This window comes from Schistocerca americana, chromosome 6 (genome assembly GCF_021461395.2).
Source record: "Schistocerca americana isolate TAMUIC-IGC-003095 chromosome 6, iqSchAmer2.1, whole genome shotgun sequence".
NCBI lineage: Eukaryota > Metazoa > Arthropoda > Insecta > Orthoptera > Acrididae > Schistocerca > Schistocerca americana.
The window spans coordinates 187,847,925-187,862,651 of record NC_060124.1 but is presented as its reverse complement, the minus strand read 5'-3'; the positions used below and the strand labels follow the sequence as shown (position 1 = coordinate 187,862,651).

At 44.1% G+C, this 14,727-nt stretch overlaps 1 protein-coding gene across 1 annotated transcript in view; it reads right to left on the bottom strand.

The window, feature by feature from the left end:
* LOC124620041 (cell adhesion molecule 2-like) overlaps positions 1-14,727 on the bottom strand; it is a gene marked incomplete at its 3' end in the record, with an annotated part of 210,558 nt that overhangs the window by 32,509 nt on the left and 163,322 nt on the right. The window contains exon 3 of the mRNA XM_047146708.1: positions 5,322-5,457. Within this exon, the coding sequence (XP_047002664.1) occupies positions 5,322-5,457 (136 nt within the window). The remainder of the gene's footprint in view (positions 1-5,321; positions 5,458-14,727) is intronic.

The following is a 14,727-nucleotide window of genomic DNA, read 5'->3' as shown; positions in this document are numbered from 1 at the left end:
TTGTGGTCAGAGTCCACATCTGCCCCTGGAAATGTCTTACAATTTAGAACCTGATTCCTAAATCTCTGTCTTACCATTATATAATCTATCTGATGCCTTTTAGTATCTCCAGGGTTCTTCCATGTATACAACCTTCTTTCATGATTCTTAAACCAAGTGTTAGCTATGATTATGTTGTGCTCTGTGCAAAATTCTACCAGGCGGCTTCCTCTTTCATTTCTTAGCCCCAATCCATATTCACCTACTATGTTTCCTTCTCTCTCTTTTCCTACACTCGAATTCCAGTCACCCATGACTATTAAATTTTCGTCTCTCTTCACAATCTGAATAATTTCTTTTATCTCATCATACATTTCTTCAATTTCTTCGTCATCTGCAGAGCTAGTTGGCATATAAACTTGTACTACTGCAGTAGGTGTGGGCTTCGTATCTATCTTGGCCACAATAATGCGTTCACTATGCTGTTCGTAGTAGCTTACCCGCATTCCTATTTTCCTACTCATTATTAAACCTACTCCTGCATTACCCCTATTTGATTTTGTGTTTATAACCCTGTAGTCACCTGACCAGAAGTCTTGTTCCTCCTGCCACCGAACTTCACTAATTCCCACTATATCTAACTTCAACCTATCCATTTCCCTTTTTAAATTTTCTAACCTACCTGCCCGATTAAGGGATCTGACATTTTACGCTCCGACCCGTAGAACGCCAGTTTTCTTTCCCCTGATAACGACATCCTCTTGAGTAGTCCCCGCCCGGAGATCCGAATGGGGGACTATTTTACCTCCGGAATATTTTACCCAAGAGGACGCCATCATCATTTAATCATACAGTAAATATATCAAAAAATTATTTTATTTCCAATTTGTTGTCCGCTTGTCCGTTTCTGAAGACCCTTTATCCCAGGAACCGGTAGTGTCATCAAGCTGAAATTTGTCAAGTACTTAAGTCTATGGTCCCTTGGCGGTCTAAATAACTTCTTCTTCTAAATCAATGCGATCATAGGTATGGTAATTAATGTCAAGTATTTTGACACAAACTGACTCATCACAACATATAGATGAACTAATGCGTACAGTTTGAGTCTGGTGGCTTAAAGCTAAAGCGCATACCTGGATCAGAGAGGTCTTGAGATCGGGGAGCACGAATTCTTCTTCTTCGTTTTAATCCACACTTTACCTCCCAACGATGTGAGGAGTCTCCGGAAACAACACATTGTTTGGCTTCCACGTTAAACTGTAGGTTCCCTTTCCCCGTTTGAATTACTTGTCTGGTTTACTCTTACCAATGCTGCAGCTTAACTGTCCTGGGCTGATTTAGGTTCTTAGTGCCTCCTAAATGCGTTGCTGTTACTGTTTTTATATTCTAAATGATTTGTGGACATCGATAAAGTTACATGACACTTTGGTTTGGAAAACTGTATGTTTGGTTGCTGTTTATAAACTGTATTGTGGAATTTTTAACAGCGTTACATTACGCTTTCTCGTGTTCAGTGGTGAATCATAGACATTACTATGTTGATGTTAGTTTAGACACACTTTTCACAGCCTAGGACTGGTCAACTACAGGAACGACAAGCCTAAAAAAAAGGGCCTAAGCCATTATTTTACAGGAATATACTGTTTAAAGGTTTCCTTTTTAACAAAAATTCAATTCAGACGTTACCGTAACATCCCTCTATTTCAGATCTCACGCTGTATTATATTTGACTTGTGGATGACTTCCGTTTACAGCCATAGAGCACACATAATATTAAAGAAAAGAAAGTACGTGAGAAGTGCTGGTAGGACCCGTACTCTGAGCGTTTCGTACGAACTTAATTATGTATACGGATAGTTCATCGATAGGTTTCGACGAGACAGTTTGCGAGTATCTAAATATCTGACATTAACGGCCGTATCTTTTAACTACAAGGACGCGGAAGCTTAAGTGTTTTACACTGCTAAGGGACCGTAGAAATTAGTATTTGACCTAAATTTCAACGTGATACATCGACCCGTCCCTGTGAAAACGAAATTATAACGGCTCGAGGGACAGACGGATGGACAATAAATAGCAAAAAAAAAAAAAAACATTTTTTAAGTGATTTAATTACAAATTAAGAATTTACGAATTTTTTTTTTCTTTCAATGTACAGTGTAACCTTGCTGCTTGCAAATTTCAATATTCTATGTCAACGGGAAGTACCATATAGGTTATGATGAGTATGTTTGCGAGTGTCAAAATGTGTAACCGAAATGACCGAACTTTTGATTGTATTGACATAGAAGCTTAGATTTTTTACACCTCCAAGGGATTGTGGACCCCAATATTTTTTGTATCCCGCCCAGGCGGTGCGTGGCTCTGCTAATGGAAACTGAAGGGTACGCCGAATGTAGGAAGTGAGTAGGAGCAGGAAAAGGTAAAACACGTCTGTACTGCAGTATGGATTTAAATGACCTTTACTCTAGCAAGAAGAATACGTAACTTTGCAATGTGGTGCGAAGTGTCCCGGCCGTCTGCTCTTCATCAAATGGGCAGAATCTGCGGCGGAGCTCGTAGATATGGACAGCGCCTGTTAGAGGGCGCTATCGTCGGTGTCGGTGTCGTAGTGTCAACCTACGCCGCGCCATCGTAGCTATCGATACCAAAGTATTTGACACACATTTCAAACTGACGTCTCCAGTCGTTCGTGTGAGAATGGGGTCTTAACATACGGACAGACAGACGCCAAAGTGATCCAGTAAGGATCCCGTTTTTACCGATTGAGGTACGTAATACTTAAAAATAGTAAACTAAATATGTAATCTAAACAACAACGAAATCTGATGTCAACGTATTCCTGAATTACATGATATTCTTGTGAAAATACTTCAGAAAGAATAAAAAAAAATCATACTGAAGAAGTCACAACTGTGGTGAAATTTGTCTGAGTATTAAAGACTATAAGAAAACTGTTCTTGGTGTTGTGGATTGGCAGGAGACCAACCCACTAAATTTAAAGGAAGCCGAAAGGCACGCGTTTAAGCTCACGCAGGCTGGCGTGAGGTCTGGAACAGGACAAGGAAATTAGAACTTAGAAAAACGGACGCAGATGGTGGAATACTTAACTTTAATCCATTAATGTTGAACGTAGCTCTTGTCTGTACATTATTTACAATATCAATAGCAACTGATATGGCGCCTTGCTAGGTCGTAGCAAATGACGTAGCTGAAAGCTATGCTAACTATCGTCTCGGCAAATGAGAGCGTATTTTGTCAGTGAACCATCGCTAGCAAAGTCGGCTGTACAACTGGGCGAGTGCTAGGAAGTCTCTCTAGACCTGCCGTGTGGCGGCGTTCGGTCTGCAATCACTGATAGTGGCGACACGCGGGTTCAAAAAAATGGCTCTGAGCACTATGGGACTCAACTGCTGTGGTCATAAGTCCCCTAGAACTTAGAACTACTTAAACCTAACTAACCTAGGGACAGCACACACATCCATGCCCGAGGCAGGATTCGAACCTGCGACCGTAGCGGTCGTGCGGTTCCAGACTGTAGCGCCTTTAACCGGTTGGCCACTCCGGCCGGCCCCGACACGCGGGTCCGACGTATACTAACGGACCGCGACCGATTTAAAGGCCATCACCTAGCAAGTGTGGTGTCTGGCTGTGACACCACATTTGGTATTGTCTAACAGAAGTGCTAGTCATTGTTTTACACTACTGGCCATTAAAATTGCTACACCAAGAAAAAATGCAGAAGAAGAACGGGTATTCATTGGACAAATGTATTATAATAGAACTGACATGTGATTACATTTTCACGCAATTTGGTTGCGTAGATCCTGAGAAATCAGTACCCAGAACAACCACCTCTGGCCGTAATAACGGCCTTGATACGCCTGAGCATTGAGTCAAACAGAGCTTGGAGGGCGTGTACAGTTACAGCTGCCCATGCAGCTTCAACACGTTCATCACGAGTAGTGACTGGCGTATTGCGACGAGCCAGTTGCTCGGCCGGGATTGACCAGACGTTTTCAATTGCTGAAAGATCTGGAGAATGTGCTGGTCAGGGCAGCAGTCGAACATTTTCTGGATCGAGGAAGGCCCGTACAGGACCTTCAACATGCGGTCGTGCATTATTATCCTGCTGAAATGTAGGGTTTCGCAGGGATCGAATGAGGGGTAGAGCCGCGGGTCGTAACACATCTAAAATGTAGCGTCCACTGCTCAACGTACCGTCAACGCGAGCAAGATGTGACCGAGACGTGTAACCAATGGCACCCTATACCATCACGCCTGGTGATACGCTAGTATGGCGATGCCGAATAAACTCTTCCAATGTGCGTTCACCGCGATGTCGCAAAACACGGATGCGACGATCATGATGCTGTAAACAGAACCTGGATTCATCCGAAAAAATGACGTTTTGCCATTCGTGCAGCCAGGTTCGTCGTTGAGTACAGCATCGCAGGCGCTTCTGTCTGTGATGCAGCGTCAAGGGTAACAGCAGCCATGGTCTCCGAGCTGATAGTCCATGCTGCTGCAAACGTCGTCGAACTGTTCGTGCAGATGGTTGTTGTCTTGCAAATGTCCCCATCTGTTGACTCAGGGATCGAGACGTTGCTGCACGATTCGTTACAGCCATGTGGATAAGATACCTTTCATCTCGACTGCTATTGATACGAGGCCGTTGGGCTCCAGCACTACGTTCCGTATTACCCTCCTGAACCCACCGATTCCATATTCCGCTAACAGTCGTTGGATCTCGACCAACGCGAGCAGCAATGTTGCGATACGATAAACCGCAATCAAAGTCGGAAACGTGATGGTACGCATTTCTCCTCCTTACACGAGGCATCACAACAACTTTTCACCAGGCGACGCCGGTCAACTGCTGTTTGTGTATGAGAAATCGGTTGGAAACTTTCCTCATGTCAGCACGTTGTATGTGTCGCCACCGGTGCCAACCTTGCGTGAATGCTCTGAAAAGCTAATTTGCGTATCACAGCATCTTCTTCCTCTCGGTTAATTTTCGTGTCTGTAACACGTCATCTTCGTGGTGTATCAATTTTAATGGCCAGTAGTGTATTACTGTGCAAAGCAGTGTACTGGCGTATAATTGTTTAGCGTTTGACAGCACCCGACTTATAAGAATAGCGGGGTGTACGGTATTGCTGCCTCGTCTTACCGTACCCCGGGCGTAAACACGATGGCGCTGCCTCCATGGCCCAGGTGTTCAGTCCGCTTTGCCGTGTCATACGGAACAATTCGTAGCAACAGTAAGTCGGTGCGCTGTGATGCAGAACACGTTGTAACAGTTTGTAAAGCTAAGAGAGTAAATGAACAGTTGTGCCTACCGACTACGAGCAGATCGCCGTGGTCGGAGACGGTCTGGAAAGAGGGCGCCTCCCCGGAGACCTCGCAGCGGTAGCGGCCAGAAGTGGCCGCCGTCAGGTCTCGCAGCACCACGCGACTCGACGTCGAGTTGCCGATCTGCCGACAAAAGCAGTACGCCGTGACGTACGCACCAATACCTGTGGCTTAAATGAAATGTAATAAGGTCGTAAATGACCTTATAGCAATACATCGCGAACTTTCTGACGCTACACCGCAGTCCTTACTATGAATTTTTTCGCTTACTTAACACATGAATCTGTTTGTATACGATGTATTGTCTAGTGTAAATATGTATTGTAAATACTATGTTTAAATTATGTAATATTTAACACTGGCAAGTCAGGGCATATTTAGTTAACATTGAAGTCAGAGAGATTGTTTTGTCGCGCCTCTGGGCGCGGGAGCGCGCCAGCGGGCAGTAGTAGCAGTGACTCCGTTCTCGGAGTAAGACGTACAGTCGAGTGCTGCTAGTCCTAGATGTGTTACATCTAACGGCTAGTGTGTGGATCTAAGTACGACGGGAAAGTAATGGTCGGCATATCTGGAAACATGGCCGGGCAAGTTATTATGGATTAATGGGCATAGTGCTGATGAAACGAGGACTTAAATGTGAAGCGCACTGTGGGCCCAAGTCGCAACAGTAAAAGCCCGATGCCACATTGTGTCGCTGCGGTGGACTTCCCTCAATCCACCGACAACGAGGAAGGTAAGATCTACTTAATCTTCGTAGGATAAAATTGTAGAAGGCCTGCCAGTGACTGTGCTTTTCTTTGAAGTTGAACAATTAATAACAAGCACTTTATAATCGAAGTGTTGCAGCTACATTCCACCCGACAATAACACCAAGTAGGTTCCTTCCGACCCTTACCTTATTGAACCGAGTGTGTCACGCCATTATCAAGAGAAAATATGTTAATTATCAAATTATTTGCATAGATGGTGAAGAGTAAATTTCAGACTGGTTATCGTGGTTAATTGGTGCACTTAATAAGCTTACGCCAACCGTAGTAACTTAATAATAGACTGAAGTAATAAATTTGATTATTAAGATTTATTTCAATGCATATTCAGCTGAAGTTAATTCAAGGATATTTCATGAAACTATAAAGCTCATTCCACCTGACAATCCCCCGATTAATGAATTATTATCATTCAAAACATAGTTAATCAATTACTGGCAATATATTTCATTATCAGTAGACTAAACTGTGCAAAATACCTAATTTTAAAGACAGAATTACAGTCCATTATTCAAAATCTGGATAGATAATTATCTGTGTTGTCAGCATTGCACTTAGCTGACAAATTATCAACAAAATAAGTGTAGTTAGATTGTTATGACATTGTTTTACATTACTACTGAGCCTGACACAGCACTTACGTAAAAGTTCCCGTTCCACCTGCTGCACTACAAACAGGTAAACTTTATTTTAGGCACAATTATTCACGTACCTAACAGTACTGTCGCTCATCAGTTGAACTGGCGACCGATTTTTTAAATTGCTTTTACAACTTAATCGTTTCTTTCGGCAAAATTTCCTCCGGCAAAATTTATTTCCAAATTATTTCCATTATTTCGTTTACCGATCGTTATTGAATGAAATTACTCATTCAATAACTGTCAAGTTATAACGTCTCCTGTTTCCCGCGGAATAATCATTATTTACTTCGGATTCGGATGCCTTATCCCGACGCGGGTCAAAATTCATAATTCACGGTCATTGTCAACTTGTAATTTCGCAAATCCCGGGAAGCAGGGGGGTGTTATAACTTGACCTCCATATTTTGAGGAAAACAAATGGCACTTGGAAGATATCATGCCCAGTAATCGATCCCACCCAAAAATTTCAGACATGATTTTTACAGTACGCAGTTATGAGCTCATGAAAGTAAGGCTTTTAAACTATCACGAGCACCGGTTGTTTGTGAGTCGCTATCTCCCCACTGGAGATGCCTATTGCCCGAGCGCGAAGTATGCTGGGGTTATACCAGGGCTGTTCGAAAGTAAGGTCCAATAGGTCGCGAAATGGAAACTGCAGCGAAAATCCGGTTAAGCTTCGCACATACGGGTTGGGCAGTGTCTGTAGTATGCCTGTCGATTGCGTCACGTCTCTCTTTTTCAGTTCTGGGCACACAGTGAGCACATAAAGATGCCTAAAACAGTAGTATCTCCTGCCAAGTATGGGTGTGCGCTGGGAGGATTCGCCTGGTTTCATGCAGTCCCACATAACTTGCCTGCCATGCAGCTCCTTATGCATAACAGTCAAATGGTTCAAATGTCTCTGAGCACTATGGGACTTAACTGCTGTGGTCATCAGTCCCCTAGAACTTAGAACTATTTAAACCTAACTAACCTAAGGACATCACACACATCAATGCCCGAGGCAGGATTCGAACCTGCGATCGTAGCGGTCGCGCAGTTCTAGACTGCAGCGCCTAGAGCTGCTCGGCCACTCCGGCCGGCATACATGACAGTCCTCGGCCGTACACTGCAGGGGCAATGAGGACGCGCCTGCAGTGCTTCCGATGGGAAGTGTTCGATCACCCACCATACATCTCGGACTTCACTGCCTCTGATGTTCAGCTCTACTCATATGAACCACTTGCTATGAGGACAACATTTTGGCGCAGATAACGAACTGCAGACCAGCCTAGGGAAGTGGTGGAAAGCACAGGTGGCTACCTTGAATGACGAGGGTATTGAGAAGTTGGTACAACCCTGAATGTCTAAGTCATACCGGCGACTATGTAGAGAAGGAGATGTAGCAAACTGTTGCGCACAACAAATTTTTGACTTTGCCCTATGGTTTCCATTTGGCGACCGATCGGACCTTGCTTTACGAATAGTCTTCGTAATCAAACTTTCGCTACTTGACAAACTACCGATCGTAGTACAACGTAACTTGTGGAAATATTTGGAAGGGCATGCTGAAGAGAAGTAATGAAAGGCGATTGAAAGAAAAACATTTTAATTTCCGTATGAGGATTAACGTTTGTTAATTGTATACCATTTTTACTTTCTATATCACAAACGTTGCTCGATATGACGACCATCGACATCCACGATAGCCTGGAACCGCACTAGAGGTTGCTCTTCTGCTCCCCGAGACGACGGTGGACCATGGAACGTTCAGGTGTCGTGACACAACTTGTGCACTACTCAAAGGTCGCACATTGTGCCCAGCGTTCTCAGCCAGGGCAACGGTAATTTCTTTAATAATTTGTGGCACAATTGGCCGTTGGCTCCCCCCCCCCCCCCCCCCCCCCCGAGCACCAGCACTACTGCTGATGTTATGATAAAACAGCTTCACGAGTAAAGTCCTGCTCACCTTGTCCAGGCCCATTTTGATTGTCTCGAACTTTTAATGCACACCGACGCTTGTGTTCCAGCCCCACGTCGCCATACCTCTACCCCAGCACCTAACGGCAAGGCATTACACACACACACTTCTAGCTACGTAAATCCTGCAGCGTACCGTCTGAACATCATTCCTATAAAGTTCGGTTTCCGTACGGTACATAGCTTTCCGTCTACACTAGCTCTAGTAGCGAAAGTTTTATTAAGGCTGGTGCATACGTTCGTAGCGTTTTTGCTTTGCATGTTGGTATTCCGGTTACTATGGGTTTATTTACCGGCTGTCGTTTTTCATTCCTAGGTAACTACTGCTGTTTGGGTTTACATACTATCTTTTGTCATTTGGAGTCAGAGTGGGGCTGTGGACGCTAGAATATGGAGAGCCAAGAGGAAAGTCTAAACATTTCCTATATATTATTCTATTTGAGTTCAATAGAGGGATGACAGCAGCAGAGGCAGCCAGAAACATTTGCGCCGTATATGCGGATAATGCCACTGGACAGAGGATCGTTTTCACATTAGTGACTCTCCACCATCAAGAAGACTTTCGGGCAGTGATTAATATCGTATAAACGCATCAAGGCACAATGATCTACGTCAGTGTAGTCGAGATCTAGTAAAACTGATGAACTGCAATCATTCTACCATCGTGCATTTGCATTCAAAAATCTGGTGCACAGGTGTCACATGCTCTAAGCCAAAATCACGAAAAATCAGCGAATGGTGACATGGAAATCTCTAATTGCTCATTACCAATTGTCTCGTAAAAAAAAGGACCGTTCCTATCCTCTATCGTTACTGGTGACGAGAAATGAGTCTTAATGCTAACGTAAGGAAAAGAAAGGAATGGCTAAGCCCAAAATATACCTGTGCGTTTCTACAAGGGTTGGAACTTAAATAGTGGCAACTATTTATTCACAACCGATACAAAAGAGTTACCAGCGTTGTGTAGAACCCGTTGTCAGCGATTTGAAAGGCGTAGTATACCGTTAGCAGAGCCTGTTCTATTGACGGTGCGAATGGAGCGGTCTACTGCCTGTCGAATCTCTGGAGCAGTTCTGAAGCGAAAGCCACGAAGTGGTTCCTTCATCTTCGGAATCAACGTCACAAGGACTTAAGTCCGGGGAGTATGGTGGATGGTGTAGTACTTCCCTGTCCCATCGACCGAACAGAGCAGCCACAGCTTGCGCTGTATGCGCCAGGGCATGGTCGTGCAAAACGATGGATGGGTTGAGTTGAAAGTGTCGCCGCTTCTTTCGCAAAGCTGGTCGCAGGTGATGCTCCAAAAACTAATAGTAAAACTGTGCACTGACGGTCTACCGTGGAGGAACGTAGTGCGTTATGATAACACCATCACAGTCGTACATGCGTATCACCATAACTTTCACCTTCCTGGGGCTTTGACGCACTTTCGGCATACGCGGCGGCCCATAATGACGCCATTCGTTGGATTGGCGTTACAGTTTTGGCTCGTAGGATGTGGCCCATGTCTCATCCAGTAATTACATTACTGCGAAGAGAGCCTCTCCTTCGCGCTCATAGCGCTCAAAGTGCGTCTGAGCAGCGTCGTAACGCATCCATTTCTGCATTTCCTTCAAGTCATGCGGAACCCATCGTGATGCAATTTTTCGCATACCGAGGCGATCCTTCAGGATGCGAAGCACAGTCGTATGCGCTAATCCGGTTTCGTGGGCGAGCTCAGTAATGCGTATGGCGTCGATCACTGTCCACTAACGCGGCAACAGCAAGCACTTCTTGTTCAGAGACGCTAGGACGACCTGCCCGATGCATGTCTGCCACAGTTTGCCGACCTTCGTTCAAGTCTTTTACCCAACGTGCCACTGTTCTGTACGGCAATTCCGATTCCCCCACACGCCTCTCGACGACCTTGATGACACTGTCGTGCTGTACGACCTCTGGCGCATTCAATCTTGATCCAACTCCGATGTTCCTGTTTCGAAAACATAGTGACGTAACGGTGTCACCGTTACGTTAGTGCGCTCGCTCGGAAGTGACGGTTCTTCCCTCGATTGTGCACACGCCAGTGACCTGAGACGGGCGAGTCCATTTTCTCGAAGATAAGGAAGGTATATCAACAAAGTGTGCTATCAGCGACAGTAGTAGATTTCATATCATACTGTCTCCACAGCAGTGTTGCCATTATCTAAGTTCCTACCTACGTATAAAAGATAGTGTTACGCATCTGGTGCAACAGTGACTGTGGTGTACTACGAATTGTTTTCTCGAGGTGTAAGCATCACTGCCGACATTTATTGTCAACTACTAAGACATCTTGCAGACGCAGCCCAAGAACAACGACCAGGAAGACTGAATGAGGTGATGCTACCCCCTTTTTCTGTTAGACTGACAAAAAACAGTATACAGAAGTTGCGTTCGGACGACATTCCGCACCCACCTTATCAACTGATCTTGCTCTCTCAGATTTTCAGCTTTTTCGCTCTCTGCCGAACAATCTTCAGGGAACTTCTTTCCAGGATGACAATGCGCTCCGAACAAGGCTCGACGAGTATTTTGCCACAAGCCCATGTAATATCTTGCGGAATAGTAGACTGTTGTAAATAGTGAAGGAGAACATATTACTTATGACTAAACTCTCCGTATATGTTTTGTTTACTAAACTTATGGAAAAAGTTACTATTTAATGCACCAACCCAGTATAACCATCCTGTACTGCACAGTTGAGTGAGTAAGATCTTCGCGAAACTCTGTTTTGATATTGGTGACGTGCTTCGTTCATTGTCAAAGCGCTGTTTCCAAACTGTAGCTCGTAACTTAGACGTCTTTGCTTCGAACATTTTTTGTCGCGGTTTACAAATGCAGCGTAAATGAATCAAACAAATACGTAATTAAAGAAGAAATACAACGCTATTTGACTGCTAACATCACTGTTATGCGTTTTTTTCTTCAGATTTTAAAACTGGTGCTGTTACAGCGAAGCACTATTTCAGGAGACACACTGTTCTTCAACACTATTTGCATGATTAAATTGTAATTCCCATTTCACAATAATTCTTCAATTAGTGAGGTTTATTTATTTTAATTTTGAGGTGCATGTATAGTGCAGTATATCAACACGAGAACACTGTTAAAATGGTATTGAACACATATGTCCGCGAGGTTGGCATATTACGTACTTACGGGGTGACAATTATTGAACTACATGAAAAAAATGTAAATTACTTACAAACTACGGCGTGCACACACTTTATTCATCATGTAAACGTCACTGTAGGTATTCGGATTAACGTTATGATTTGTTCGATATGCCTGCCATTATTGGCGATGATGTGGCGCACACGAACAGCGAAATTCTGCATCACCCGCTGGTGTCGGAACATCGATGCTGGCGGTGACATCCTGAATGGCTGTTTTCAGGTCCGATATGGTTTTCGGGTTGTTGGTGTACACTTTGTCTTTAATAGAGCCCCACAAAAAGGAGTCGCATGTGTTCAGACCGTTAGCAAAATATGGAATCGGTGGGTTCAGGAGGGTAATATGGAACGCCGTGCTGGATCCCAACGGCCTCGTATCACTAGCAGTCGAGATGACAGGCATCTCATCCGCATGGCTGTAAAGGATCGTGCAGCCATGTCTCCATCCCTGAGTGAACTGATGGGGACGTTTGCAAGACAACTACCGTCTGCGCGAACAGTTCGACGACGTTTGCAGCAGCTTGGACTATCAGCTCACAGACCATGGCTGCGGTTACCCTTGACGCTGCATCACAGATAGGAGTGCCTGCGATGGTGTACTCAACGACGAACCTGGGTGCACGAATGGCAGAACGTCATTGTTTTCGGATGAATGCAGGTTCCGTTTACAGCATCATGATGGTCGCATTCGTGTTTGCCGACATGCGGTGAACGCAGATTGGAAGCGTGTGTTCGTCATCGCCATACTGGCGTATCACTCGGCGTGATGGTATGGGTGCCATTGGTTACACGTCTCGGTCACTTCTTGTTCACACTGACGGCGCTTTGAACAGTGGACGCTACTTTTCAGATGTGTGACGACCCGTGGCTCTACCCTTCATTCGATCCCTGCGAAACCCTACATTTCAGCAGGATAATGCACGATCGCATGTTGCAGGACCTGTACGGGCCTTTCTGGATACAGAAAGTGTTGTACTGAATCCCCGGCCAGCACATTCTCCAGTTCTCTCACCAATTGAAAACGTCTGGTCAATGGTGGCCGAGCAACTGGCTCGTTACAATTCGCCAGCCACTACTCTTGATGAACTGTGGTATCGTGTTGAAGCTGCATGGGCAGCTGTACCTGTACACGCCATCCAAGCTCTGTTTGATTCAATGCCCTAGTGTATCAAGGCCGTTATTACGGCCAGAGGTGGTTGTTCTGGGATCTATGCCCCCAAATTGCGTGAAAATGTAATCACATGTCGGTTGTAGTACAATATATTTTTCCAATGAATAGCAGTTTATCATCTACATTTCTTCTTGGTGTAGCAATTTAATGGCCAGTAGTGTAGATGTGTGGCATTTTAGCCAGTGCGTGAACATACACAGTAAACGAAATCCGTTTATTTTCATTAGAGTATAACCTATCAACTAGATACGGTATTTTATCATTTTCATATGCCATCCTTATCATTTTTTCTTGGACCAATGCCTATAAGAAGTGGTCTGTGGGGTATGTGTTTTATTTTAATCCTCGCTTTCCATTTGTGATCTAAAGTCTCTGTAACTTAATACTCCCTGTCTTGCATAAAATCCATTTTGTTAGTTTGGGTGTGGGCTAAGGCAAATTTTCTGCTGTCTCTCCAAGCTAGGAACAGAGGCTGAATCGTTGGAATGCACACTACAATACCGTGGCTGGCGCTGGCGGATGTTTCTTTGTCGGACACCCTGTATATGCATAACACTCACCTATACTCCATAAGTACACATACAATATAACTCTTACAATCCGCAGTGAAAGCGACCAATGTACGAGGAGGAAGAACAAACATCCTTTCTGATAGGCACCTGAACCTGATCCGTGGGATATCCCAACCAACGATGCTATACAACATTTACAATTTTACATTTCGAAAGAGTAAATATCGAGGCTCGTCGCTTCTCGCTACAAACTTCCTGTCAGCTATTGCAAGGTTTCTGCGTTGTTTAAATAAAATGAAACATTTAGACCATTAAAGAATTGAAGGTCTATGTGCCGCTAATAATAAAACTCTTTCCAGATTTTTTTTTTTTAGCCATCAGTTATTGAATGATTTGATACGGCCCGCCCCGAATTCTTCTCCTGTGCTAGCCTCTTCACTTCAGAGTAGCACTTGCAACCTACGCCCTCAATTATTGGCTGGATGTATTCCAATCCCTGTCTTCTTCTACAATTTTTACCCTCTACAGCTCCCTTCTAGTACCACGGAAGTTATTTTGTAATGTCTTAACAGATGTCCTATCATCCTGTCCCTACTCGTTGCCAGTGTTTCCACATATTCCTTTTCTCTACGATTCTGCGCAGAATCTCCTCATTCCTTACCTTATCAGTCCAACTAATTTTCAGTATTCTTCTGTAGCACCATATCTCAAAACGCTTCCATTCTCTTCTGTTCTGATTTTCCAACAGGCCTTGTTTCACTACCATTCAAGGCTATGCTCCTAACGTACATTCTCAGAACTGTCTTCTTCAAATTAAGCATATGTTTGATCCTAGTAGACATCTCTTGGCCAGGAATGCCCTTTTTGCCAGTGATAATCTGCTTTTGATGTCATCCTTGCTCCGTCCGTCATTGGTTGTTTTGCTGTCTAAGTAGTAGAATTCCTTAATTTCATCTACTTCATGACCATCAAGTCTGATGTTAAATTCCTCTCTGTTCTCGTTTATGCTACTTCTCATTACTTTCATCTTTCTTCGATTTACTCTCAGTCCACATTCTGTAGTCATTAGACTATTCATTCAATTCAGCAGACCGTGTAATTCTTCCTCACTTTCACTCAGGATAGCAATATCATCAGCGATCTAACCATTAAAAT